The sequence below is a fragment of the Colossoma macropomum genome, unplaced genomic scaffold (genome assembly GCF_904425465.1).
Source record: "Colossoma macropomum unplaced genomic scaffold, Colossoma_macropomum, whole genome shotgun sequence".
In the NCBI taxonomy this organism is placed as follows: domain Eukaryota; kingdom Metazoa; phylum Chordata; class Actinopteri; order Characiformes; family Serrasalmidae; genus Colossoma; species Colossoma macropomum.
The window spans coordinates 10,276,487-10,301,399 of record NW_023494808.1 but is presented as its reverse complement, the minus strand read 5'-3'; the positions used below and the strand labels follow the sequence as shown (position 1 = coordinate 10,301,399).

At 40.5% G+C, this 24,913-nt stretch overlaps 1 protein-coding gene across 1 annotated transcript in view; it reads left to right on the top strand.

The window, feature by feature from the left end:
* Nucleotides 1-2,482: 2,482 nt before the first annotated feature.
* Nucleotides 2,483-24,913, top strand: part of cacna1hb (calcium channel, voltage-dependent, T type, alpha 1H subunit b) — a 110,029-nt gene continuing 87,598 nt past the window's right edge. The window contains exons 1-4 of the mRNA XM_036557269.1: nt 2,483-2,575; nt 4,577-4,710; nt 6,201-6,298; nt 20,534-20,693. Of these exons, the coding sequence (XP_036413162.1) occupies nt 2,483-2,575; nt 4,577-4,710; nt 6,201-6,298; nt 20,534-20,693 (485 nt within the window). The remainder of the gene's footprint in view (nt 2,576-4,576; nt 4,711-6,200; nt 6,299-20,533; nt 20,694-24,913) is intronic.

The following is a 24,913-nucleotide window of genomic DNA, read 5'->3' as shown; positions in this document are numbered from 1 at the left end:
AGTAGGGTTTGAGTTTGAAATCAACCCAATTGTTGCCAAAGTAACCTCAAAGACAGCGACTGCATTGATGTACTGTGTTTTATCCATGTGGAACTAATTTGAACACTTTAGAATCCAGTGTGTTCTGTGTGATTAGCCTGGTCAGTCAGTGAGAGCTGAATGAATCTGTGAAGTTCATGTTGGAAAAGGCTCTAAAGCTCAGGTTTTCAGCCTGTGGGCCTCGTGGTGCTACTGCTTGGGGGGCATTGGCCATGAGCTTTTTTAGAGCACAAAAAAATCATTACAATCTAGACATTTAATGCCATTATTTGCAGGAGTAAATCGTCTTAGCCTTATTGAGCTTTGGCAGAGTGCTGGCTTTTGCGTTTGTATTTTCATTGCAAGTCAATGTAAAACGTTTCACTTTTCAACCAATTCAGTTTCAGAGTTCAGTCTTTTGAAAAGATACTAGATGTACATCAGACGTTTTTGTTCATATATGCCAGAAATAGTTTTAACCGCTTTCTGCGGGCTCTTTACTGGTCATTCCGCTGGTGGAACGAAATCTGCTTGGATGATTTTAATTAATATAATCAAAAAATATTTCCCGATTACTCTTATCAGATTTACTAGGACGTTTACTAGTTGACCTTCTGTGTGAAATGTCTGACTCTGTGTTGAGCTGCTAGTGAGCAATGAGGAGTGAAAGAGGAAGAGTGAAAACCCCCTGCTGTGAAATACAGCTCACAACTCTTCACAAAGATGGCCGTGCCGAGATAAAATGGCTTTCTTGATGTCAAAAAAATCCAGTTCTTTTCTGGTTTTGTAAGAGATACATATTATCTCAAAATATATATTTTATCAACATTATTGAAGGGAAAAAAGGATTGCGTAATGTCTGCGTGGGCTTCCTCCTCTGGTTTCTTCCCACAGTCCAAAAACATGCAGTCAGGCCAATTGGACAAGCTAAATTGCCCCTAGGTGAATGTACATGTCTGTCTGTCTGCCCTGCAATGGACTGGCGACCTGTCCAGGGTGTTTCCTGCCTTCTGCCCAATGACTGCTGGGATAGACTCCAGCTCCACCTGTGAAGGATATACGGTTTAAAAAATGGCAAATAAATAATGCTGGATTTTTTTTTCACAATCATTTTCTCATAAAAATACTACAATATTAACTGGAGAACAAAGCTTAAGTTGGCTAAATAAAGCCATTACTGTGAAATCTCTGGTGGTTGCTAAGGTGTTGCTAGGCTTTTGTTATCCCAGTTTGTTGCTAAGATTATCCTCTGTGGTTGTTAAGGTGTTGCTGAACCGCTGCTATGGTATCCCAGGTGGTTGTTATGGTTTTGCTAGACCGCTGCTATGGTATCCCAGGTGGTTGTTAAGGTGTAGCTGGACTACTGCGATGGTATCCCAGGTGGTTGTTAAGGTTTAGCTGAACCGCTGCTATGGTATCCAAGGTGGTTGTTAAGGTGTTGCTGGACCGCTGCTATGGTATCCCAGGTGGTTGTTAAGGTGTTGCTGAACCGCTGCTATGGTATCCCAGGTGGTTGTTAAGGTTTTGCTAGACCGCTGCTATGGTATCCCAGGTGGTTGTTAAGGTTTAGCTGGACCGCTGCTATGGTATCCTAGGTGGTTGTTAAGCTTTTGCTGAACTGCTGCTATGGTATCCCAGGTGGTTGTTAAGGTGTTGCTGGACCGCTGCTATGGTATCCCAGGTGGTTGTTAAGGTGTTGCTGGACCGCTGCTATGGTATCCCAGGTGGTTGTTAAGGTTTTGCTGGACTGCTGCTATGGTATCCCAGGTGGTTGTTAAGGTTTTGCTGGACCGCTGCTATGGTATCCCAGGTGGTTGTTAAGGTGTTGCTGGGCCGCTGCTATGGTATCCCAGGTGGTTGCTAATATGTGTGTATATATGTGTGCGTATGTATGTAAGTCTGTATGTAATGTTTTGAATCAGATTAGATTATTTATTCTCCTCCAAAGAGGAAATTTGTATAGACACAAAACAAACATAAGTACAGGCAACCCACCCATAAAGCACCAGCGTAAGGCATGTGTATCAGTTACATCCTTGAAAAGCAGACTTTTTTTTCCCCCCCAATCTTTTAAACCAACATAGAAATGGTACAATAAAATGGTGCAGAAAAATCCCATATTTATTTTTTTTATTTCAAATTTAATGTTCTTGCAACTTTTGCATGTGACTGTAAAACCATTTTGACGTTTTGCACATTATTTAAGGTTCACTGCAATTTTTTAACTGATTTAATTTGTTCATTTTCCATAGTGCAGAGTTTCATTGGTTTATAAATGAACTAAGTGAAATGTATTCTAAAGAAACTTCTGTGCACTATGAAACATAAACTGTATTTGTTGCTACTGTATTTGCTGCTGTGTCATTGTTGTAAATTGATGCAATTGTACCATAACAAAGAATCTGTGTGTAATGGGAGTTTTATGAGCCTTAACCTCAGCTCTACTTGGTTTGAGCGAGTCAGCATGCTGGTGATTTTGCTCAACTGCGTCACCCTCGGCATGTTCCAGCCCTGCCAGGACCTGGAGTGCCACTCGGACAGATGCAGCATTCTGCAGGTACAGTAGGAAGCAGCAAAGCTCTTACTAGGTTTAATGTCTTTATTTTAGTTGTTGTTTTTTGACTGTGTGCCCCTGTGCTCTTTGTCCCTGTGTGTTTTTGCATGCTGCGCACGCGCACACACACACACACACACACACACACACATACATACATACATACACACACACACACACATACATACATACACACACACGTTTGTCTTGCTATACATATGAAGACGTCCATAGGTTTCTATTGATTTTTGTGTTACTGTAGCTAAACAATACTACACCTAAACCTAAACCTAACAAAAACCTTAACCTCAGTATCCAAAAGGCAATTTTTCTGCTCTTTTAGTTTTCAAATAAAACAAGTGGTGAAAACAACACAAAATGTCCTCACTTAAGCAAAAATGTCATATATTCCTATCATAGCGAGGACATGGGACACATTCTGCATCTCCATTTCCAGCATTTGAAAACGGCAGCTGCCCTTTATACTGTGTGCTAATTTCATGATTAACGAACGAATAGCCCCGCCCACTCACACTGAAGTTCTAAGGAGTGTTTCCGCCCAGGCTGCATTTGGCATAAGACACGATCAGAACAGAGGTCATTTACATAAATCAGCCTTACAGGCCAGTAACACATTGAACTCAGCAAATACTGTCTACATGATATATATATGATACATACACTCACTGGTTGGAACATGTAACCACTGTTGCTCTCACTGGACATCGGTGATGAAAACTGGGAACCGAATGGAAATCGTGATTTTTCGTGTATCCTGTGATGAACCATGATGAAAGTAATATTGTTGAATTGTCGAGTAATTAATGCATTTTGATAAATCTTATTTTCCTTCATATAGCTATAACAAAATGCAAAAAAAAATATTTCTTGAGGTTCGAATTAGAAAAGAAGATAAATATGACTGAGATTAACGTTTTTCCTAGCATGAAAACACAATGTCAGGCGAAAGGCTGTGTACTGTTTCCATATCATGGAAATGTTTTCCTTTTTTTGTCCATCATCCATTTTTTAAATAAAACTGTATGTATGGATGTAGTGTGTAAACATTGCTAAAGTTTTAAAACCTCATCCATACAGTTTATATATAGAAATTCAGCTACAAATCAGCCCACTTTGAATGCATTGTTTTCATTATGTCACAAAAACCAGCAAACTCCTCTCGGCCAACACACAGATAGTGCTTAATTTTTACTGGCCATCAAAACTACAATATTATTACCAAAAACCCATGTTTTTGTTTCATTTTGTGTATTTAAATTTTTCTCAATAGCTTTCTAATGGTGTTCGAAAAAAGGTAAACATGTAAACAAACTGTCATTGTTAGCAACCAACAGCCATTTAGGAAATTGTCTGAAGTTGATGTAGAACACATTTATTTCTTAGGACTATCATCACCCCTATGAGAGCTAAATGACCATGTATATCACAAGCGGCAATCCCGGGAGTCCAAGCACTATGTGCCTTTTGGAACAAGTAAAACATAAATGATAGGTTTTTAGAATGGCCTTTATTTGTAATGGATACGGGGTCTCAAAGTGAGATTTCTGACCTTTTGACCTTGCTATAATCCACATATCTAGAAATCAGTACAATATTTTGACATGGTGGACATGTATTTTTTAGCTGTACAACTCAATAAACTAAATAATTCTACAAGTTCACCTGTACTTTAGTCTCAGAGTGCACCAGAATTTTTGGTTAAAATCACATTTTCTCCTAGGAACGATGCTGCCAGAGAATTGGTTTCTGAACTTGTCACCTTTTTTGCTCCATGAGTTTTCAGATCTGTGTTTTAAAGACAGACAGGTTGGAAAATAGTCATGCAAAAGTAAGTTATGACTGTTTTTGCTTCATAAAACCACACAAACATTTAAAGCAGACCTCAGAAGGAAAAAATAAAGTCTATGAATATTATAGTATATGGGCCTTCGTATGTCTTTCTATATTGTTCTATTCAGTGACAGCAGTTTTGTCTCCCTATAGGCGTTTGACGACTTCATCTTTGCATTCTTTGCTGTGGAGATGGTGGTTAAGATGGTGGCTCTGGGGGTGTTTGGACCAAAGTGTTACCTTGGTGACACGTGGAACCGCCTGGACCTCTTTATCGTCATGGCAGGGTGAGTGACCAATCATAAAGCAGCACTGCAAAAGAGTCAAAAAGAGCCCCATTATCAGTGTGAGAGTGTGAGGGTGTGTGTGTGTGTGTGTGTGTGTGTGTGTGTGTGTGTGTGTGTGTGTGTGTTTAATGTCAATTCAAGTTTTAATGTCAGTTCCAGTCCTAATGTCAAGTCGATGTGTCACAGATATGCTCATGAATGACAATTACTACCAGGCAATCCCAAAGATCACCCAATGTGCACTCCAGTATGCACATAATCTCTCTCTCTCTCACTCCCTCACTGTCTCTCTCTCTGCATCTTTCACTGATCTGCACTCATTCCTCCCTGCATTACCCGTCCCCTTATTCTCTGCATATCCTTTCAAGTGGACCTTGTAGAATCTGACTCAATAAGTCAGACCTCTGTGACTTCTTTGACTTACAAAATGCAATGACTGGCCCAATAATTTGAGAACGAGTTTTCGTTCGTTGCTTTGGTATTCGCTTCTATATTTAGCAGGGGATGGAAAGACTCACATAAGCCGTGATATGATTCGATACAAGAAAATAAGGGGTGACTGAAAATGTGGCTTATGTTAACTGTTGCCAGGATTTCACAACAATTAACACATTCAGAGTAAAAAAAACTATTGATCAGTTTATTTTACAATCAACACATCTTAAGATATTTTTGTAATCACACTGCAAATGACATCTAATAATGCATAATTAAGGTAGTCTGTGCATATACAGTGCAAAACATGGTAAGAAATCAAGGATATTAGTTGAGGTGATGCTGGAACATTGCTGTAGATGTTTGATTGCAGCCACGAGAGCATTAGTGAGGTCAGGGACTGATGTCGGTTGATCGATTCTGGATCACTCCAGCTCATTCCAAAAGTATTACATGAAGCTTGATCTCTCCAGAGAACATAGTTCTACTGCTCTACAGCCCAATGCTGGGGGGACTTTATACCCCTCCAGCAGATGCTTGGCATTGGGCATGATGATCTTAGGATTAGGCTGCTTCAGAGTATCCCATCCAACTAGCAATGACTTTCTATCAACTCTTGTGTTGTGTTGGGGACTGTGGGACCCATCTGTTCTCCTCCTACATGGCCTGCTGTTAGTGTGTGTGTGTGTGTGTGTGTGTGTGTGTGTGTGTGTGGTGGACAATATGGACAGGCTGCTGACTGGCTACAGCTGCTAAAGTAGAATCCTACGCTGGACACTTTTGATATTTTAAACATCTGGTATTTTTACATAAATTGTTATGACTGTATTGATTTTAAAAAACAATATGTGGTGGGTCCAGCAGACCCCTGAGTAACAAACACATCAACACCACACAAGCGTTAAGATTACACAAGCTGCTTGCACAGTTGAACACCTGTGTCAGCAGTTAGTGCACCTCAGAGTAGCTGAATTCATAAATGAGAAGGGGAGTCTGGATACATATTTGTATGTTTATTTGTTGAAGTGAGTGTGTGTGTATTGTTTTGCACACAGGATGTTGGAGTACTCTCTCGATGGACACAACGTCAGTTTCTCTGCGATCCGAACCGTCCGGGTTCTCAGACCACTTCGAGCCATCAACAGAGTACCTAGTAAGTCTCTCTCTCGCTCTCTCTCTCTCTCTCTCACACACACTCACACTCACTCACACACAACTATTACACACTCAAATGCTCTAGAGCAGCTTTACTCACTGAGTGGCTCACTAAGCTTGAGTCATCGGCTCCCGTGGCAGTTAGTAATTACTGGATAATAGTCCTGCCTATAGCCTAATGCAGCCAATACAATTAGCACAACCAAACATTTAAAGTGATATTTTAATCATGGTCTAAGCTATATATCCAGCATAGGCTGAAGGAGCATGTTCTGAAACCTAGCGTATGAAATAAGCCCAGTTCTAACCCTAATTCGACGTTTTGTTTCTTCAACCCGAGACGTAGCATTTTCCTTTATTCATTCATTCATCTCATCCTTAATTCATTCCCTCAACTGTATCAAAATGAACATCTCATCAGCGACATGTTCAGAGACACTGTAAATATATATCAGTATGAAATCCAGTGGTGAGCCATAATGACAAAACCCACCTCTAATGCTCATTTCTGCTAGCGTCCCCCTGGGATTCTAGTAGTCTTTTAGTGCTAAGCTAACTGCAATTCACATGAACATTTTATTTGGTCGTTCTAGATTAAACACAGACATTTGCAGCTTCTAAAAGACATTCCATGTTTTACTCGAAGCCTCTTAGAGACACATTAGCAGTTTCACAGTGACTCTTTTTGTATTCGCTGCCAGTGACATATCTAGAACCTCCAGAAGGCGTAGAGTAACGTTTTCTTCTCGTGACATTGATTTTGAACTCGAAATTGGATTGGTTGATTCCTCTGTCACATTGTAGTTACATTGGTGGTTTATCTAGGTTAAACATGTTAGGGCTTCTCTTCAGTTCCTGAAGTCCTAACCAATAGGAGAGCTCACTTAGATATATCTACCTAGATCCCATGGAGAAAAACAACTCTTGATTAGCTAGTTTTCTGCTGGCTGTTTGAAGAATTTAACCATTTTGTTTCCCACCAAAACTTAACAATAAAACAAAGGTAGTTCTAAATTAAAAACTGTAGATTGATTTTTGTATTTTTTAGTGCATAGAGATCATCAGGCCTTCTCTGAAGGCCCTGAAGGTCCTGAGGCTTCCTCTCTGGTGGAACAAGAACAGGTGCTACCATGTTTTCTATCACTGTATATAAGAAGCTCCATGTTGCCTGCAAATTTTTTTCTGAGCAACCACACAGCACAATTCAGAGGGACAAACTCTTATTATTGTTTTATTTAATAAGAGTAACAATAAAAGGCCACTGATGTGCGCACTATATTTTTATTTAAATAAAGATCTATACATTTTCGGCTTCGTTAGATCACGACATGTTTTTGCATCAGCCTTAAAGGGATAAACAGGTGACACAATGCGACTAGAAACACACATTTCTCCTTGTATTGGCTACATTGTAGGAATACAGTGTAGGTTGCTGGAAGACTAATTAGCAGAAATATTTTCTACAGAGATCTGGTCGTCCCTACTAGTTCTCTCCTGAATGTGTTGCTCCTTTGGAGAAGAATAAAAACAGTCAGGGCCGCTGCTCTACAGTCTTGTGATGTAATGAAGTCGGGCACTGAGGCTGAGTGTTACTCTCTCCTTCGCTCTGCCATGCGTATTGATTTGAAATGATTTGGGCTGCACTGGGACGGAAAAAGATATGCGCGCAATATTTATAGACGCATACTCTCTCACTCATTCCATCGTGCACAGAGACGCAGTTACAGCTTCCTAAACATGCTGAAAAGCCGCTCACCGATGGTGACTTTTACAGCTCATTGTATAGAATTACTGCTTCCACATCTTGCAGTCTCCAGAGCACAAATAGAACATACAACGACTCGTAATCAGATGGACGATATCCAATAATCGGCTCACACCAGTGGTTTGAAATTAGTCTAATTAAGACTCCTGATAGTCTACTTAAGCATGAGCATTTAAACAGCATGGTTTCGATTGTCATCGACCAACCGAGGTCTCAGTCAAGCTCAAGGAATTGTTTGGTGAAAAAAATTATTTACCTAATTTTCTACTTAACCTACATGTAGGACGTGTCTGGAGTCCATATTTTATTTTAAAAACTAGAGCTAATAGGCTAACATTGCTAACAAATACTCAGTACAGAACTCAGTAGTCACCCAAATAGCCCAACAGGTTTCACCAAAACTTCTCCCAACCTGCCCAAACCCCATCCAGGTCTTCATTAAGGCCTCACAATCAAGTTGATGTGGTTTAGGACATAGTATGACTTTCTCTGAGCTATAAAAAGGAACAAAACATCACCGCTGCTTCAATATTCACAAAGCAGGACTGTTCTTGGATCCGATTCCTCCATATTTATGACGATCTTGGTCACAAATTCTAAATCAGCTCTCCAACATCCTGAGGTGGTTTGTGAATACAGGCTCGGCTTCTCTAAAGTGGCTGCCTGCAGCTTTGTTCATTTTTATAGCTCACAGTAAGTCACACTCTGCACTAAACCACATCGACAAGTCTCTGTGACCCTACTGAAGACCTGGATGCAGTTTCAGAAGGTTGAAAGAAGTTTTGATGATGCATTTTTACAGGAACAATTTGGGCTATTAGGGTGTGAGCTCAGTTCTAGTACTTGGTAGCAATTCAGATGGCACTAAAAACACTCCAGGAGAAGTTACGTTAGCTCACCTCATCCTATAAAATGAATGCAGTCCGAATAGGGCTTTAATTTAGTCCAGTTCCTTAAGCCTTATTCGGACGAGATTAGGTTTACATGAGGAGGTGAGGTAATGTAATTTTTACCAGCGTTTCTATGTAATTTTAGTCATAACCAAATTCCCACAAAAGTAAAGACTTCAGCACCTTTTACATTCTAAAAAACAAAGGATTCTTAAACAAAAGGATAAAAAAACAAAAGGTTTTATTAATCTAACAAAACACTATCATATTCTGTGGAAAAGGAGTGTTGAAGTATCAAAAAAGTGTGGAAGCCCAGCATTTACTTGTGTTTTCCTTGGATAAAATCAAGTCAATATGTACTGTCATACCTCAAGTGTATAGCTCAGAACATTAAAATGTAAAAACCATTACAGGAAAAAGGGGCTGATTTTCCTCAGTGATGCTGACCGTTGACTGTGATGCTTATGACAACGCTAATGATACACTCTGTTCACTAAGACAGTAAGATGTTTAGGATTAATGGAATAACAGGTAAATTGAGTGCATGAATGCAGTGCATAAACCCAGTAACCACTCCTTTGTCTGTCATTTAGACTGAGATTTATTATCCCGTGCGATTTGGCCATAAACATCACAGAAGTCCTGTGGTAAACTCACATTATATCACGTCCCCACATAACAGTAATCCTGCTTTAGGCTATTAACTTACACCATAATCGGTTGTACATGGGCATAATGGGCATAAGCAGGGTAATGTCAATTTTTCCTGCTGTGTCTCAGTGATTTTAGTCCCGTGCAGATCTTAATCTTGTCCGAATGCGACTGTCCGCTCCCTCGTCCGTCAAGATTCTTCTGGCTTTTGCCTTCCATTAAAAGAGCAGACATGACCTCAGGTTATACACAGTAACAGAACAGTGTTTGAATTCATGCGGTGATGTTGACTAAATTAAATCTGTGAATTCCCAAGCTAATGTCAATGATAACATTAATACTTATTAATATTAATGCTAATTAACACTGCATTCACTCAAGACAGCAAGACAGATGTTTTTTTGGAAGTGGAATAACAAATGAAATGTTTTGACGTGCCTGTTACCCACTTAAAAATGATGGTTCTTCAAGGGTTCTTTAGAAAAGAAAATGGTTTTATATAGAACCATAAACACTCAAAAAACTCTTTGCATATATTGTTTTTTAGAACCCTTTTTGAAAAGGCTTCTATATAGCACCAAAAGGGTTCTTCTATTGTGGTGATGTCAAGCTTGTAATAATAGAAGAACCTTTTTTAAAGAGGCTTTACACAGAACCATCTACAGCACATTCTTCATCAACCTGAAGAACCCTTTCGCAATGTAAAGAATCCTTTAATAATGCAGATGGTTCTTTGAGTGTTCACAGTTCTTTGTGGAATCATTTTCTTTACTAAAGAACCCTTGAAGAGCCATCGTTTTTAAGTGTGTGCTCTTTCCTGGAGTGAAGGCAGTGTGTAAATCTAGTAGCCCCACCCACCCCTGTCTTTTATACCGAGAGTGCTTTACCCTGTGCGGATCGGTCATAAACATAAACGTCCCTGTGGCAAACTGGCATCACCCCACTCCGGTCCGAATAGCGCTGCTGTCATGCTGCCCTGTGCTTGTAAACATAGTCACTGTTTGTGTTGTAGCAATAGTTCTGATTCAGCATCCGCAGAACGCCATGGTTTATGAAAAGTTCATATATCAGTAGAAAACACAGAAATATGCGCGCTCGGTTTCGAGCATGCTGGCAGCAAATAGATAAATAAGTCAGTTGAATGTGTGTGCAGCAGTGCAGTAATAGATTTTGGACTCGGTGAGGAATGAGACCCTGTGGCTGTTAAGTTTCCAATTCGATTACTCTCAAACCACTGAACAGGGCGTCAGCCAAGCACCGCAAGAGTGTGATTATGCACTCTGTCGGTGTGTGCGTTTGTGTGCATGTGTCTTTTTGCACATCTTAGCAAGGCTGTTCCATTGATTTGATGTTCCTTGTGTACTGAGGAACATGTTTGTGAATAAGCCTGCGTATGTTCGAGTCCTTCTGTAGCTTGTTCAGTTGGTTAGGTGCTCAGGATACGAGTGATGCGCGGAAAAGCATGTCCATGTGTGCATTAACCTTTACCCCTGTGTGTTTGGTGTCTGCATGTGAAGGTATCGCACGTGTACAAGCGCCCGTTTTAATCCAGTCACTGGATTTGTATTAGTCTTACGCAGAATACTTCAGTTTTGAAATAAAGCAGGAATGTCAACACACTACACTACATGCAAACTTGTCTGGATTACGTCCGTTTTACAGGGATATTCATCCTGAGACCTGAACAAGCACATTATAATCACACATGTTTCCATGCCCAGCTTTAGATGCCATTTTCCTGGAATGCACTCACCTTCCAGGCACCAGGAGGTGGGTGGTGCAAACTTGAGGTTCCATAAGGCATATACAGTTCTAGTATGTACCTGTTGTAGACAATATACAGTACTGTGAAAAGAACAGTACTTATTTATTCATTTTTCAAAACAGTATTAAGAGATACAAAGAAAACAGGACTCCTAACAACCACCTGGAAGACCTGGTAGACACCAACACTGTTCCCATCAGATAAACAGCGCTTCAAACTTTCATCTTTGAGAGAGAGGAGAAAATCAAGCTGCTTCAGATCTGAAAACATACACAGGTGTTTCTGTCCATCCTTCCACTGTGAGAAGACGATTCAGCGCTGTGGGTCTGAAAGGATGTGTAGCTCTCAAGAAGAACCTTATTGAGAAAAGGAGACGGACACATCAAACAAAGAAGCTGAACAATGGACTGACCACCCCAGAGTCCAGACCTCAGCATCACTGAATGTGCTTGGAATTACTTGGATTGTGAAGCAGAAAATTCTAAACCAACTTCTAAGACTGAACTTTGGAGGTGTGGAAAAATGTCCCTGCAGATTTCTTTGAAAAGTGTGGAGACACTAAATACAGGAAAGTTTTATATTATATTTAGTTGTTGATACTTTTCTGTTAAATGTTTTCACAAAAAGTGAAGAACCACTTAATGTAGAAGTACTTAATGGCTGTTCTGACTGGAAATAAAAAAATGAAGGGTGTCTGACCTTTTACAATACTGTAAATACCTTGCTACATTAGATCCATACCATTAAAAAGCTGCTGTGCAAAAATATTACACGTATTATTAAAAATAAACTTTAGAAAATCTGCACTGTAAATTACAGCCCTAGATCCAGTGGGTCTTTACTTTTAGAAATACTTGAGAAGGTTGCAGAGGTAGTGCACAGTGTCAGTGACCCAGCTTCATTAATCACATGAACCCGACAAGCCTGATAGCTGGCCAGATAAGAAACCCAGACAAGCCAAGTACAGGGCCGAAAAAGCCTTTCAGGTGTCAGGGAGTGGGTAGTTTAAGACATAGAATTCTAGTTGGATCAGTTCTGAACGATATAAAGTATAGAGATCACGCTTCATTTACTTAGTAGTTATTGCTATGGCTCATTTTCTTGTGAAAGAACAGGAATTTCCAAAACTACAAAAAGCATGGTAGCAACACCATAGCAACCACCTGGGACACCATAGCAATGCTCTAGCAACACCTGAGCAACTACCTGGGACACCATAGCAATGCTCTAGCAACACCTGAGCAACTACCTGGGACACCATAGCATGGCCTAACAACACCTTAGCAAACACCTGGGACACCATAGCAATGCCCTTGCAACACCTTAACAACCACCTGGGCACCCTAGCATGGCCTAGTAACACCTTAGCAACCACCTGGGAGACCATAGCATGGCCTAGAAACACCTTAGCAACCAAAAAGAGTTCCAAAATTATTAAAAGATGTTAGTAAAAATTGTTACTGCAAGTATAATGAACTGGAAAAGGCTTGAATTCTTACCAGGGAAATCTGAAATATTACATGCTAAAATGTAATTCCTACAATTAAATTGTAATTATATTGTTATAATTAGATTTTTTATAAATGTCATCTTTTTTAAATATCAACAACATTTTCTGATAAAGAAACTTTGCTTCTTGATTAAAAGGTAAAAGCATCCTTACTAAACAAATTAGTACTATTTATCAGCACTTCTTCCCTTAAAACTCAAAGCTCTGTTTCTGAGAATTTTGGTATCTTTCTTTCTTTGTTTTCATGTATTTCATCATGTCCATTTTAGCAGCTTCACTTAGCGTGCATCTTTAATATGAATGGGCCTCTTTCGCCAACCGTTCTTATGAAGAAATTTCTTCTTAAAACCCACTTACGCTGTTTTTTTTACGAAGATTCTGACGTTCGGCAGTGTTTTCTTACCTGGGATTTGTTTTTAGGTAAGAACAGAATCTACACACTCAGGAGCACAAAGGTGAGAACAGTTCTGTGCTTTAAAAACACGTCATGAATCTGACTTTATCTTAGGACCTTTCTCAAGAATACATTTAAGAACAAATGTAGGAAGATATTGGAGAACGAGGCCCATTGAGGTCATTTACATGTGGATTTTGATTGGCTGTCTAGGAGACAGGTGTTAAAAAGACACCAGTGTGCTGATCACCACCATGGTCACTTAATGAACAGCTCTTGTTAAGCTGCACACTTTGCATTATGTGGCGCTGTTACTAATGAGTTTAATGAATCTGGCCTGATGAGTTTTACAAAGGAATTTGTAATGTTAGAAGCAAGATAAAGGATGGTTTGCACTGTAGATATGAGTCAGGCACCTAGTCCACTGAAGTCCACCTAGAGTCGGTCACCTAGCAAGTGGGGTTATTTCTGAATCACACAATATAAAAACAGTGTTCAAACTGTACCTTCGAAGCTACAGTATTTCTCTCAGTGCTCCCAAATTCACTTTCTTGGTCCCATAGGAAAATTTGCTTTGAATATAAACGGCCAGCCACAGACTTTTAAAGCAGTCACTGACATTCACGTTAAATTTGAAAAAAAAGGAACAAGAAAATTGAGCAGTACACAAAAGCAGGCACAGAATAAATGAAAAGAAGTGCAGCGCCAAAATGAAAACAGTGCAATACATCCATTCATTTCCCATCCTCCCATATTTCCTGAGTGTAGAAGATTCACTGATAGAGGGATGAAAGACTTTTTGTATCTGTCCAAATTGGAATCCTCCCCTGGGGGAGCAGTGCGTTTTCCGAGCGCAGGATCGGGGAGGGGTCCGAGATCATTTTCTTTGCCTGTTTAATAACAGCATAGTCAAAAATGGTTTGGAGGGAGGGACGCTCCCACACGCCCATCACTTTCATTTTAAAAGAGAAGCTGGCAAACCAAAGTGAGACTCTATGACATATAATACTGTCTACAGCATGATGGAATTGCATCATTACCCTCTGTCCACCCCAAACGCCCGGAGCCTACGCAAGACGTAAGATTGGCATTTGCAGGTTTCATGTGGACGTGCCAAGACGTTCCAAGACATGGTTATACTAATGTACGGTCGGGAATTTGTAAGAGTGAATACAAGTGAACCGGAACCAGAGAGTGAACCCTGAGAGATTCCTGAGAGAGAAACATCATTTTTTAGGTTTAGTTAGCATTTACAGTGAGATTGAGGCAGATTTGCTAAAAAAGGCACGATTTTACAGGTCATTTGAGCTGATGGGGGTCAGGTTAACTACTAAGAACTTTTATGCAAATGAACACAGTGCCAAACTTCATGATTAACATATGGCGATATTTGTCAGTATTTTGACCTATTATGTATAATAAGTTGGACTTTTCCTCTCAAAATAATATTTTTTTTTCAATATTTGAACTTTGTAAATCAGAATAATTGTGTATGCTGACATAATTTGATAGTCATTTTTTCAACATCAATCAAAAAAAACGAGTCATTATTTTTAATGTAATGAGTAACTATTCAAAATTTTGATTAAGAAAAATAAATAAAATTCTTTTTCCCAGTAGTTACTCCTTAGGTGGTTCATTATCATAAAATCCTCCTAGAGGGGTCCGCAACCCAAATGTTAATGCTACTCATTATGTGCTACTAGCATAGGCTGCAAATATAAAGAAAATGCAGACTTACTTTGCTCTGCTTTAACTTTTATCTCAGCTATAGCCGCTTTTCTCGCATCTCCGGCAGGAAACTTTTCCACAAAGCAGAACAGTTTCTTGTAAAATGTCTCTCAACGTTCGACTTTTACAAGGCTAAAGTCAGCTTCTAATTCGCCAGCTTCAATTTCCTGTTCCACCTTAAATGGTGCCTGAGGCCATTTAAGGTGGAACGGGAAAAATCGAACAAGAAGCTGACGAATTAGAAGCGACTTTAGCTTCGAAACTTTTTAGTGTTTGACATTTTCTCGTTGCAGATTAAACATATCAGGAAAGTGATCATAACTGCAGATAAGTCCATTCGTCTCTAAATTATCGATGTTCGTCTTCAATCTTTCTCTTCGCCTTTTCGTTGGCTACTAGCTAGGCGAGATTGTTGTCTGTGTTGCTATGGTGACCAGCAGTCTGCACACTAATATTCAGGGTTAAATTGTGAATTAGCAGTTCTACATTAACTCCAGCGTTTAAGACCATTTACTGTTAAACTGTGTTGAACGATCAGCAGAGCTTTATTTTACTGGAAAGGAGGATTATTTTATTTTTACCTACAAATCTAATTCTGCAGTGGAGCCGCAACAGGGCAGTAGAAGAGCCACATGTTGCCCCTGGACTAGTATTTTGCCATCTAAAAATTCCCATAAATGCATGCACAGTGAGATGAAAGCACAAAATAGCAACTGCGGTACGTTTGATCTTAAGAAGGTCACTAAAGGGCCACTGGGTCAATTTAGTAAACTGTGACCATGTAGAGTTTAATGCAAATTGTCAGTGCAAAATGTCAGATCTGCACCATAAACTCCAAACTGTAAGCTAAAATATCAGTACTGCACCAATCGCAGAACCCTTTTTGGTGTTTAATAGGACCATTTTCAAAAAGGTTCTATATAGAATTGGCCCTGCTGAGACTCTGCGATACGACCACTGCAATAAAAAGATGATATGCTTGAATAAGGACTGCCCCTTCAGAGGTCAACGAAGCCAAAGCAAAGCAAGTTTGCATGAGTTCACTGAAGTTCACAGTTGAAGTTTTGCAGGTGTGATTTATCGTGTAACACTGAAACGACTCTTTGTTGCCAAGTTCATTTAAACCGATGTAGATTCACTGACAAAGCTGTCATGAGATTTGTGAGGTTTCCTTCATTGACCATGCAAAACTGCAGTCCTGTAAAAGCACAGTGTGCACCAGAACCACTCTCTGAAAACATGTCCTACCCTTGAAGCCAGAACTACAGTCCAGAAATCTTTCAACAGCTGGACATCAGGGTTTTTTTAGGCGCTGGCACAACACCAGGCTTCCTCTGCAGAAAGAGAATTCAGGAAACTTCCAAGTCTTAACCCCAGCAGGGCCTGCAAACCTGCCTGCTCTTACCCTCCTGAAATCTGTGGTCACTTGAACTTAAAAGTGATGAAATAAATTAAACTTCGTGAACAAACTTTTAAGTTGGCCTGACCAACCTGTCGCTGTGAAATCCTAGGTGGTTGCCAAGGTGTTTGCATGTTGTACCGGGTGGTTGCTAAGATGTGGCTGAGCCATTTCTGTGGTATCTCAGGTTCTGCTAGGCCACTGCTATGATATATCAGGTGGTTACTAAGGTGTTGCTAGGCCATGCTATGGTCTCCCAGGTGGTTGCTAAGGTGTTGCTACCATGCTATGGTGTCAAAGGTGGTTGCTAAGGTGTTGCAAGGGCATTGCCATTATATCATAGATGGTTGCTAAGGTGCTGCTAAGCCATGCTATGGTGTCCCTAGTAGTTACTCGGGTGTTGCTAGAGCATTGCTATGGTCTCCCAGGTGGTTGCTAAGGTGTGGCTAGAGCATTGCCTTTATATCTTAGATTGGTTGCTAAGGTGTTGCTAAGCCATGCTATGGTGTCCCAGGTGGTTGCTAAGGTGTGGCTAGAGCATTGCTATGGAATCCCAGGTGGTTGCTAAGGTGTTGCTAGAGCATTGCAGTGGAGTTCCAGGTGGCTGCTAAGGTGTTGCTAGTCCAAGCTATGGTGTCCCAGGTGGTTACTAAGGTGTTGCAAGGGCATTGCTATTATATCAGGTGCCATGCTATGGTGTCCCAGGTGGTTGCCAAGGTGTTACAAGTGCATTGCTATGGTGTCCCAGGTGGTTGCTAAGGTGTGGCTAGAGCATTGCTATTATATCAGGTGCCATGCTATGGTGTCCCAGGTGGTTGCTAAGGTGTGGCTAGAGCATCGCTATGGTGTCCCAGGCAGTTGCTCAGGTGTTGCTAGATCATTTCTATGGTGTCCCAGGTGGTTGCTAAGGTGTTGCTAGTCCAAGCTATGGTGTCCCAGGTGGTTACTAAGGTGTTGCAAGGGCATTGCTATTATATCAGGTGCCATGCTATGGTGTCCCAGGTGGTTGCTAAGGTGTTGCGAGAGCATTGCTATGGTGTCCCAGGTGGTTGCTAAGGTGTTCCTAATCCATGCTATGGTGTCCCAGGTGGTTGCTAAGGTGTTGCTAGAGCATCGCTATGGTGTCCCAGGTGGTTGCTAAGGTGTTGCTAGTCCATGCTATGGTGTCCAAGGTAATTGCTCAGGTGTTGCTACAGCATTGTTATGGTGTCCCAGGTGGTTGCCAAGGTGTTACAAGTGCATTGCTATGGTGTCCCAGGTGGTTGCTAAGGTGTGGCTAGAGCATTGCTATTATATCAGGTGCCATGCTATGATGTCCCAGGTGGTTGCTAAGGTGTGGCTAGAGCATCGCTATGGTGTCCCAGGTGGTTGCTAAGGTGTTGCGAGAGCATTGCTATGGTGTCCCAGGTGGTTGCTAAGGTGTTGCAAGGGCATTGCTATGGTGTCCCAGGTGGTTACTAAGGTGTGGCGAGGGCATTGCTATTATATCAGGTGCCATGCTATGATGTCCCAGGTGGTTGCTAAGGTGTGGCTAGAGCATCGCTATGGTGTCCCAGGTGGTTGCTAAGGTGTTGCGAGAGCATTGCTATGGTGTCCCAGGTGGTTGCTAAAGTGTTGCAAGGGCACTGATATTGACGTTATTGATTAGGACATGCTCATGTGGGTCGTTTCAGGACACATCACTCACATTAATGACAGATTTGAGTCACTTACCTACACGAATGTGGAGGTAAGTCAGAAAGATCGGATCTGAGCAATAAATGGAAATTAAGCAATGGGGCTTGTAATGTGAAACTCTGCAACAGCGGCGGGAAACTGAGGGCTGGAGTCCAGCACAGTTTGTTGATTTCTCTGTTCTGAAACAACAGCTAAACCTGATAATTAACTGCTGAGTTGAATCAGGTGTGTTTGAGGAGGAAAAATGACCAACATCTGTAGGAATCAAGCCCTGGATTCACCACCCCTGCACATAATAATGAACCTTTCAGCAGAATTTAGGAAAAAGGTATAATTCTCCAGCCTGACAATAAAAAAAGGCTATTCCTCCTGATTTAAACAGTTTTTGCACAGCTATGATCAGTAATACCCTTAACAGAACATACTGTCCTAGAATGTACAGACCTTGAACATACTGTCACAGTGGCATTAGCATTTCTTACAAAATAGACAAATCTACAGACTGCCTGTGATTCTTATGCACTAAAAGAGCACAGCTGGGGTCAGAAGCCTGCTTGCACAGATTAGCAGCTTTAGAATAGCTTACCTTCCCACCAGGAACTTGATTTTTCAATTTAAACTTAAAACCTTTTATCTTGGACCTACTTAGGACTGTCTGCCTCCTTTTTTCATGAACTGTCTCTGACTGTTTTTCGCAGGAGCCTTAAAATGTTATTAAAATGAATTAAAATAAGGGTCTTCTATGCCTTTATTATGGTCCTCAAAGTCTTAAATGTGCAACTTGACTGGATGTAGCGTGTCTGATGTACATACCCACAAATTATGGTTGCAAAGGTTTCATCTTTGGTCAGCTGACTGAGGTACTTACAGTGTGAATTCAAATACATGAGTAATTGCAAAAACCCCCAAAAACGGGCATTAAGCCCATTGCGCTAATGGGTTTACATTGCAGTGCAATTGGAATTAAACAGGGCTTTAGAACTTTTATATTTAATAAACCTAAACTTGTAGATGACCCGTTTCAGCTTTTTTCCCCTTAAGTTTTACAGTCAGATTAGTAAATACACTTGTGCAAATGTTTGGGTGCCCCGGTCAGTCTACATGTTGATTTCTTAAGTGAAAAAACATTAACATAAATTAATCAGCTTCAACACATTTATAGACATTTATATCCACGATTACTGCTGACAATTTAACATTTTGGGGGGGGTGGAAATAAAGTGTGGCCTGTGCAAAATAGATGGCACATTTTACATTTCGTGTTTTTCCAATATGTTTTATGTTGTGTACTTAATTAATCTTACAAGGGAAAATTGTCATTTTGCTGCCTAATTATGCCCAGTCTGGGAGCGGCACAGTGCCACCAGCAGAGCAGCACAGCCCGGGGCAGTGGGGGGTTAAAGCTGCATTCAGACGGCAGAGTGTAATCCGGCCAAAAACGGCATTATGTCCAACGGCGCGAATCAAGTTGAAAAATGTTCAACTTCAGTAGGAAAGCTCATTCTCTGTCACTGTTAAAGAGGTAACTAATCAAAAAGAGAGGGCTGGGAAAACAAGAGTGTACAGTAGGACATTTTTGCTCACATTTGCAATTTAGAAAATGCTCAGCTTCTAGATAAATATCAATTCACTGGCATGCTTCCCATCCTCAACACCTATCACACAGGTTTGCTAAAAAACCTTGAGAAATGGACAGTGAGCACCCATCAGGACCATGGCTTGGTGAGTAGTTTAGTTTAATGTAGAAATAAGTAGTCTCTTTGCTAGTTGTGTTGTTGAAGGCACATGCGAACGTTTGCTTGTGTTTGCATGGGGTGATTAGGAAAATTAAACCTGATGGAAGTGCAATACATGCTAGAACCTTTACTTTGTCTGTTTAGTGAGATGAGTGATGTGGTGTTGAACTTCCTGCCCCTTACAAAGATCTGCTTCACTCCTTCTCTGGTTTGTTAAATATAGCCTTAGTGCATTGCCTAAGGGCACAACCATGTATACTCGGTCAGCCTTGGGATTTGAACCTGCAACCTTCTGGGTTCCACCTCCGAATACAGCCTAAGTGCATTGCCCAAGGGTACAACCAGGTATACTCTGTCAGTCCTGGGATTTGAACCTGCAACCTTCTGGGTTCCACCACCGAATACAGCCTGAGTGCATTGCCTAAAGGCACAACCAGGTATACTCACTCAGTCCTGGGATTTGAACCTGCAACCTTCCAGGTTGTATGTTAAACTCAGCGCGTAAACAGAATTTGTGTACTTAAATATTTTAGGAGACGCAATTTTTTACTTTGTAGAGGATGAGTTAACTTTCTTTCACAAAGAAAAATCAACAAAACATGTCATTTGACTGCGGGTATTCAACCTTTTGTGCACGACAGCATCATTCTTGACATTTATCTGGGAAACTTCTCATGACTGATGTGAACTTGTTACCTTTGTGTTTTTATTTTAGGCATGCGTATTTTGGTCACCTTGCTATTGGACACATTACCAATGCTGGGAAACGTTTTGCTGCTGTGTTTCTTCGTATTCTTCATCTTTGGGATTGTCGGTGTACAGCTATGGGCGGGGCTACTCAGGAACCGATGTTTCCTGGATGACGACGTGAGGATGTGAGTAGAGGCACTCCGCACACATTCATATTAAAGCAGAAAAACAACACAGCCCTCCCCGCACTCACACATGGCAGGTGCTTTTGTTTTAAGGCCACGTTCTCTCTATATCAGCTAGACGTTAACCTATTAGAACATACTGTCACAGTGGCTCTGGTTGTGCCTGAAGATTCTAGCCAGTGACATATCAGTTGCGTCTTGTCCCTGAACTTCTCGAAATCATTCTAGACTTTTTTGGGGGGAAGTTTGGAACAGAGATTCTCCTGAAACTCTGTAACCTTTCTGTACTGAAATGAAATATATAACCTACATATAAATTACACACTGGCACAGCAATAAACAGCTATGCTGCCAAGCCAGAAACGTCCACATTAGGAGTGATGACCCTGTCTGCATAACCGAACTGCAAGCTGTGCACCAGAGGTAGCGCGGTGACATTCAGAGAGTGGAAGCTCATAAATGTGTAAGGGCAAGGTCAACTAACATCTGTGAAAATGCCTTCTTAAGGGACATCTGGTAACGTGACCAATGATAGCACCTATAAAATTAAGATGGTCTCAGGCGTATGCTTTACATTTACACTTGTCTCAAATGTGCCGTGAAGGTGTTCGTTTAATACTGCTGGTCATGAGGTCATGACTCACATGGGCATGAACCTGCAACAGAGCAGCTAAACTATTTGCAGCGTAATCAGAGAATCCCTAAAAAGTCTTAAATAGCCTGTTAATTTGGGAGTTTTTGCCTCAAGGTAATGTAACGACATTGAATATAATGTATATGTAATGCGTTATATGTCCAAAAGTTTGTAGACACCTGTTTATCCTGCATTTCTTCTGAAATCAAGGGTATTAGAGGGTTTACTGTAGTAACAGCCTTTACTCTTCTCGGAAGGCTTTACACTAGATGTTGGAACATTGCTGTGAGGATTTGATTGCATTCAGCCACAAGAGTATTATTAAGCTCAGGTACTGATGTTGGATGATAAGTTCTGGGTCACTCCAACTCATTGCAAAGGTATTGGATGGAGCTCCATCACTCCAGAGAACACAGTTCCACTGCTCCACAGCCCAATGATGGGGATCTTTATACCCCTCTAGCCAATGCTTGGCACTGGGCGTGGTGACTTAACTTTTCTATGGAGATTACACAAGCTCTGTGCCAGCAGTGGGTGCACCTTAAATTAGCTGAACTCACAATTTAGAAAGGGGTGCCTGGATACTTTTGGACATGTTTTTATCCACAAGTTGTTGAAAATAGTGCTGCCTATTTAACCACACAATTCACCATCCATAGAGCTTTACTACAAACAGAAATATGGCTGTTAAGATTAATCTTCAGTAATCAGTGTCTTTCGTCTGGTGCTGTTTGCTAATAGCATCAGTTGTGTTCCTTTCATTATTAGTGTTTATCATGGCTGCACTAATAGTCTCTGAGCAAGTCTATAATTTTATTTGCCTAACGCGGTGAAGCGAAAGAGACCTTGTTGCATTGCCTTTTGCATTGCATCAGGCTCCAAGTACCTCCAGGAATTTTATTTTATTTTATTTTTTTGCTTCAAATACTTGTTGAATGCAGGTAGTGAAGTGTTTGTGGCGATTTTAGAGAGTACTTTAGCTAGAGATAAAAAAAACCCTTTCTTGAAGCCCAGTTACCCATCTTATTTTGGAAATATTATGAGAAGAACCAGTTCATTAAAAAAGACAATTATGCTTGGAGCAGTTGAAGGTAAAGACAAAGCAGATGGCTAGCATTAAGATGAATGGATACAATCAGGGAAATGATCAGCAGGCCATTAAGGGGCATAAAGACCCATACAGTATCCATACAGCACTGTGCAAAAGTTTACTCAGTTTATTTAATTTCCAGTAAAACCATCCATTAAGAATATTCATTTTTCAGCATCAGGAAAAAAGCAGAAAACGTACATTTATCAGAAAATTACATAGAAGCCTCAACAACTAAATATAATAGCATATTTTCAGTATTCACTGTGTCCACTTTTCACCTTTTATACAGCTTCCATTCTTTTCAGGAGACTTGCTTTCAGTTTTTCACAGACATCTGTAGGGATATTTTTCCACCCCTCTAAAGTTCAGTCTTAGAAGTTGGTTGCAATTTTTGCTTCACAGGATCCAATTAATCATGAAAACATTCAATGATTTTGAGGTCTGGACTCTGGGGTGGTCAGTCCATTGTTAATCCATGTCTTATATCTAATCTCCTCAGAAATATCATCTGAAAAATGGAACAGAGTACTTAATGGCCATTTTGACTAGAAATGACGTAAGTGAAGGGTGCTGTCAGTCTTTTGCACAGTATTGTATGGTTTCCAGGAGTCAGAAACAATTTGACGTCACTTGATAATTAATAATAATAAGCAGGTAGCATAAGTGTGAATGATACAGGCTAGTCTGAGAAATTAGATATATTGAATGTTACCTGTCCAGTTTTGAAAGGGACAACCATTATCTTTCATTATCTTGTCTGCTTGTCAAGAAGCTCCCACCAGACCTAGGCTCAGCTAGAGGTTCAGACCAGAATATCACACCCAAACCTGCAAATTGTCCAAAGAGAAATTGGATGTCATTTAGTAGCACTAGCAAAATAGCACAGTATTAGAGGAAGTTACAAAACAAATATATTCAACCCCAATTCCAAAAAACAGTTGTGTCAGTTTGTGAACTGCTAATAAAACCAGAAAGCAGTGATTAGTAAGTTCTGTTTGACGTGTATTACGAGATTATGAAATAAGAATGGATGTCCCTGAAAAAGACTGTGTCTAACAAGCAGCATGTTGCTCCAATATGTGTTCAGCAATAATGGTGCTTTACAGATGTGCAAGTTACCCACTAATCCCCCTGTAACGGGACAAAATGAGTCAGACGCATACAGACTGTTAAACCTGCTTTACTAGTTTGAGGAAGTTCCGAAGTCGTTGTCACAAAACAGGTCCAAAATCAGAAAATCACGATTATAACAAAGTCCAAGGGATCAGGCAAAAAGTCAAAATAAACAGAATGCAGAAGGAAACAGTAGCTCTTGTGACAGAAGCAATACCTCACAATTTGTCTAAACTAAAGCCTGAGCTTAAAAAGCTAACTAAGCAGATTGCATGATAAACAGATCAGGTGAGAATAATCAGCAGTCAGGCGAGGCTGATTTCGGATAGGTCGTGTTTAGTGGAGTCAGAGTCACGTGATCATCCAAGGGGTTCTGGAATTGAAGTCCATGCTGGAGGGATGCATGACACCCCCAAACCATGAAAGACATCCCCTGGCTTTCGAACTTTACACTAGTAACAGTCTGGATGTTCTTTTTCTTCATCCATTATTTCCATAAGAGTATTTCGGATCAGCTTGAGCCCAGAGAAGTCGGCGGCGTTTCTGGATGCAGTTGACATTGCTTTCCGCTGTGCGTTGTACAGTCTTAACGTGCATTTGTGGATGCAGTGACAGTGTTTACTGACAACAATTTTTCAAACTATAACGTCCATCACAGACCCATGAGGGTTTTTAATGCAGTGCCATCGGAGGGGTCAAAAGTTGTGGGCTTTAATTTGTGGTTTTCTGCATTTTCCTTTATACACCGAGATTTCCCTGGATTACCTGAATCTCTTGATGTTATTATGCACTGTAGAGCATGAAATACCTAAAAACCTTGCTAACCCTGACTGAGGAATGTTAATTTTAAGCTTTTGGATTTTGTTGTAGATGCCTTTTTGGCAAAAAGGGGAGCCTTGACCCATCCTCGCTCTTAAAGGACTAGGCTTTACCTGGAAGCTCCTTTGATATCCAAGCATGTTTGCATCACCTGTAAAAGACGGTTTTTGAACATTTCACAATATTTCTAGTGTTAAGTTGCCCAATTTTTTGGAACATATTGCAGGCATTAATTTCAGAATGAGCTTGTATTTATAATAAACAATGAATTTGACAAGGTATTGTTCAAATACAGGTCAAAGTAGATTTAGAAATCACTGCACTGTTTTTATTTGCATTTTACCTTCTGCCCCAGCATTTTTGCAATTAGGTTACATCTGAAAACCCACTTGGATGTATATTTGAAGCAGTGATTTCAGGCTTGGTAAGTGGACTCACAAAGTGAGTTCTGAGAACAAGGAAAGTCCGAGTTCACAGCACTTGATCTGGAAATATGTAGGTGTGCAGCGAGTTGAGCAACTGCTATATAAAGGCTTACCTGAACGCGAGTTCCATGAGCTG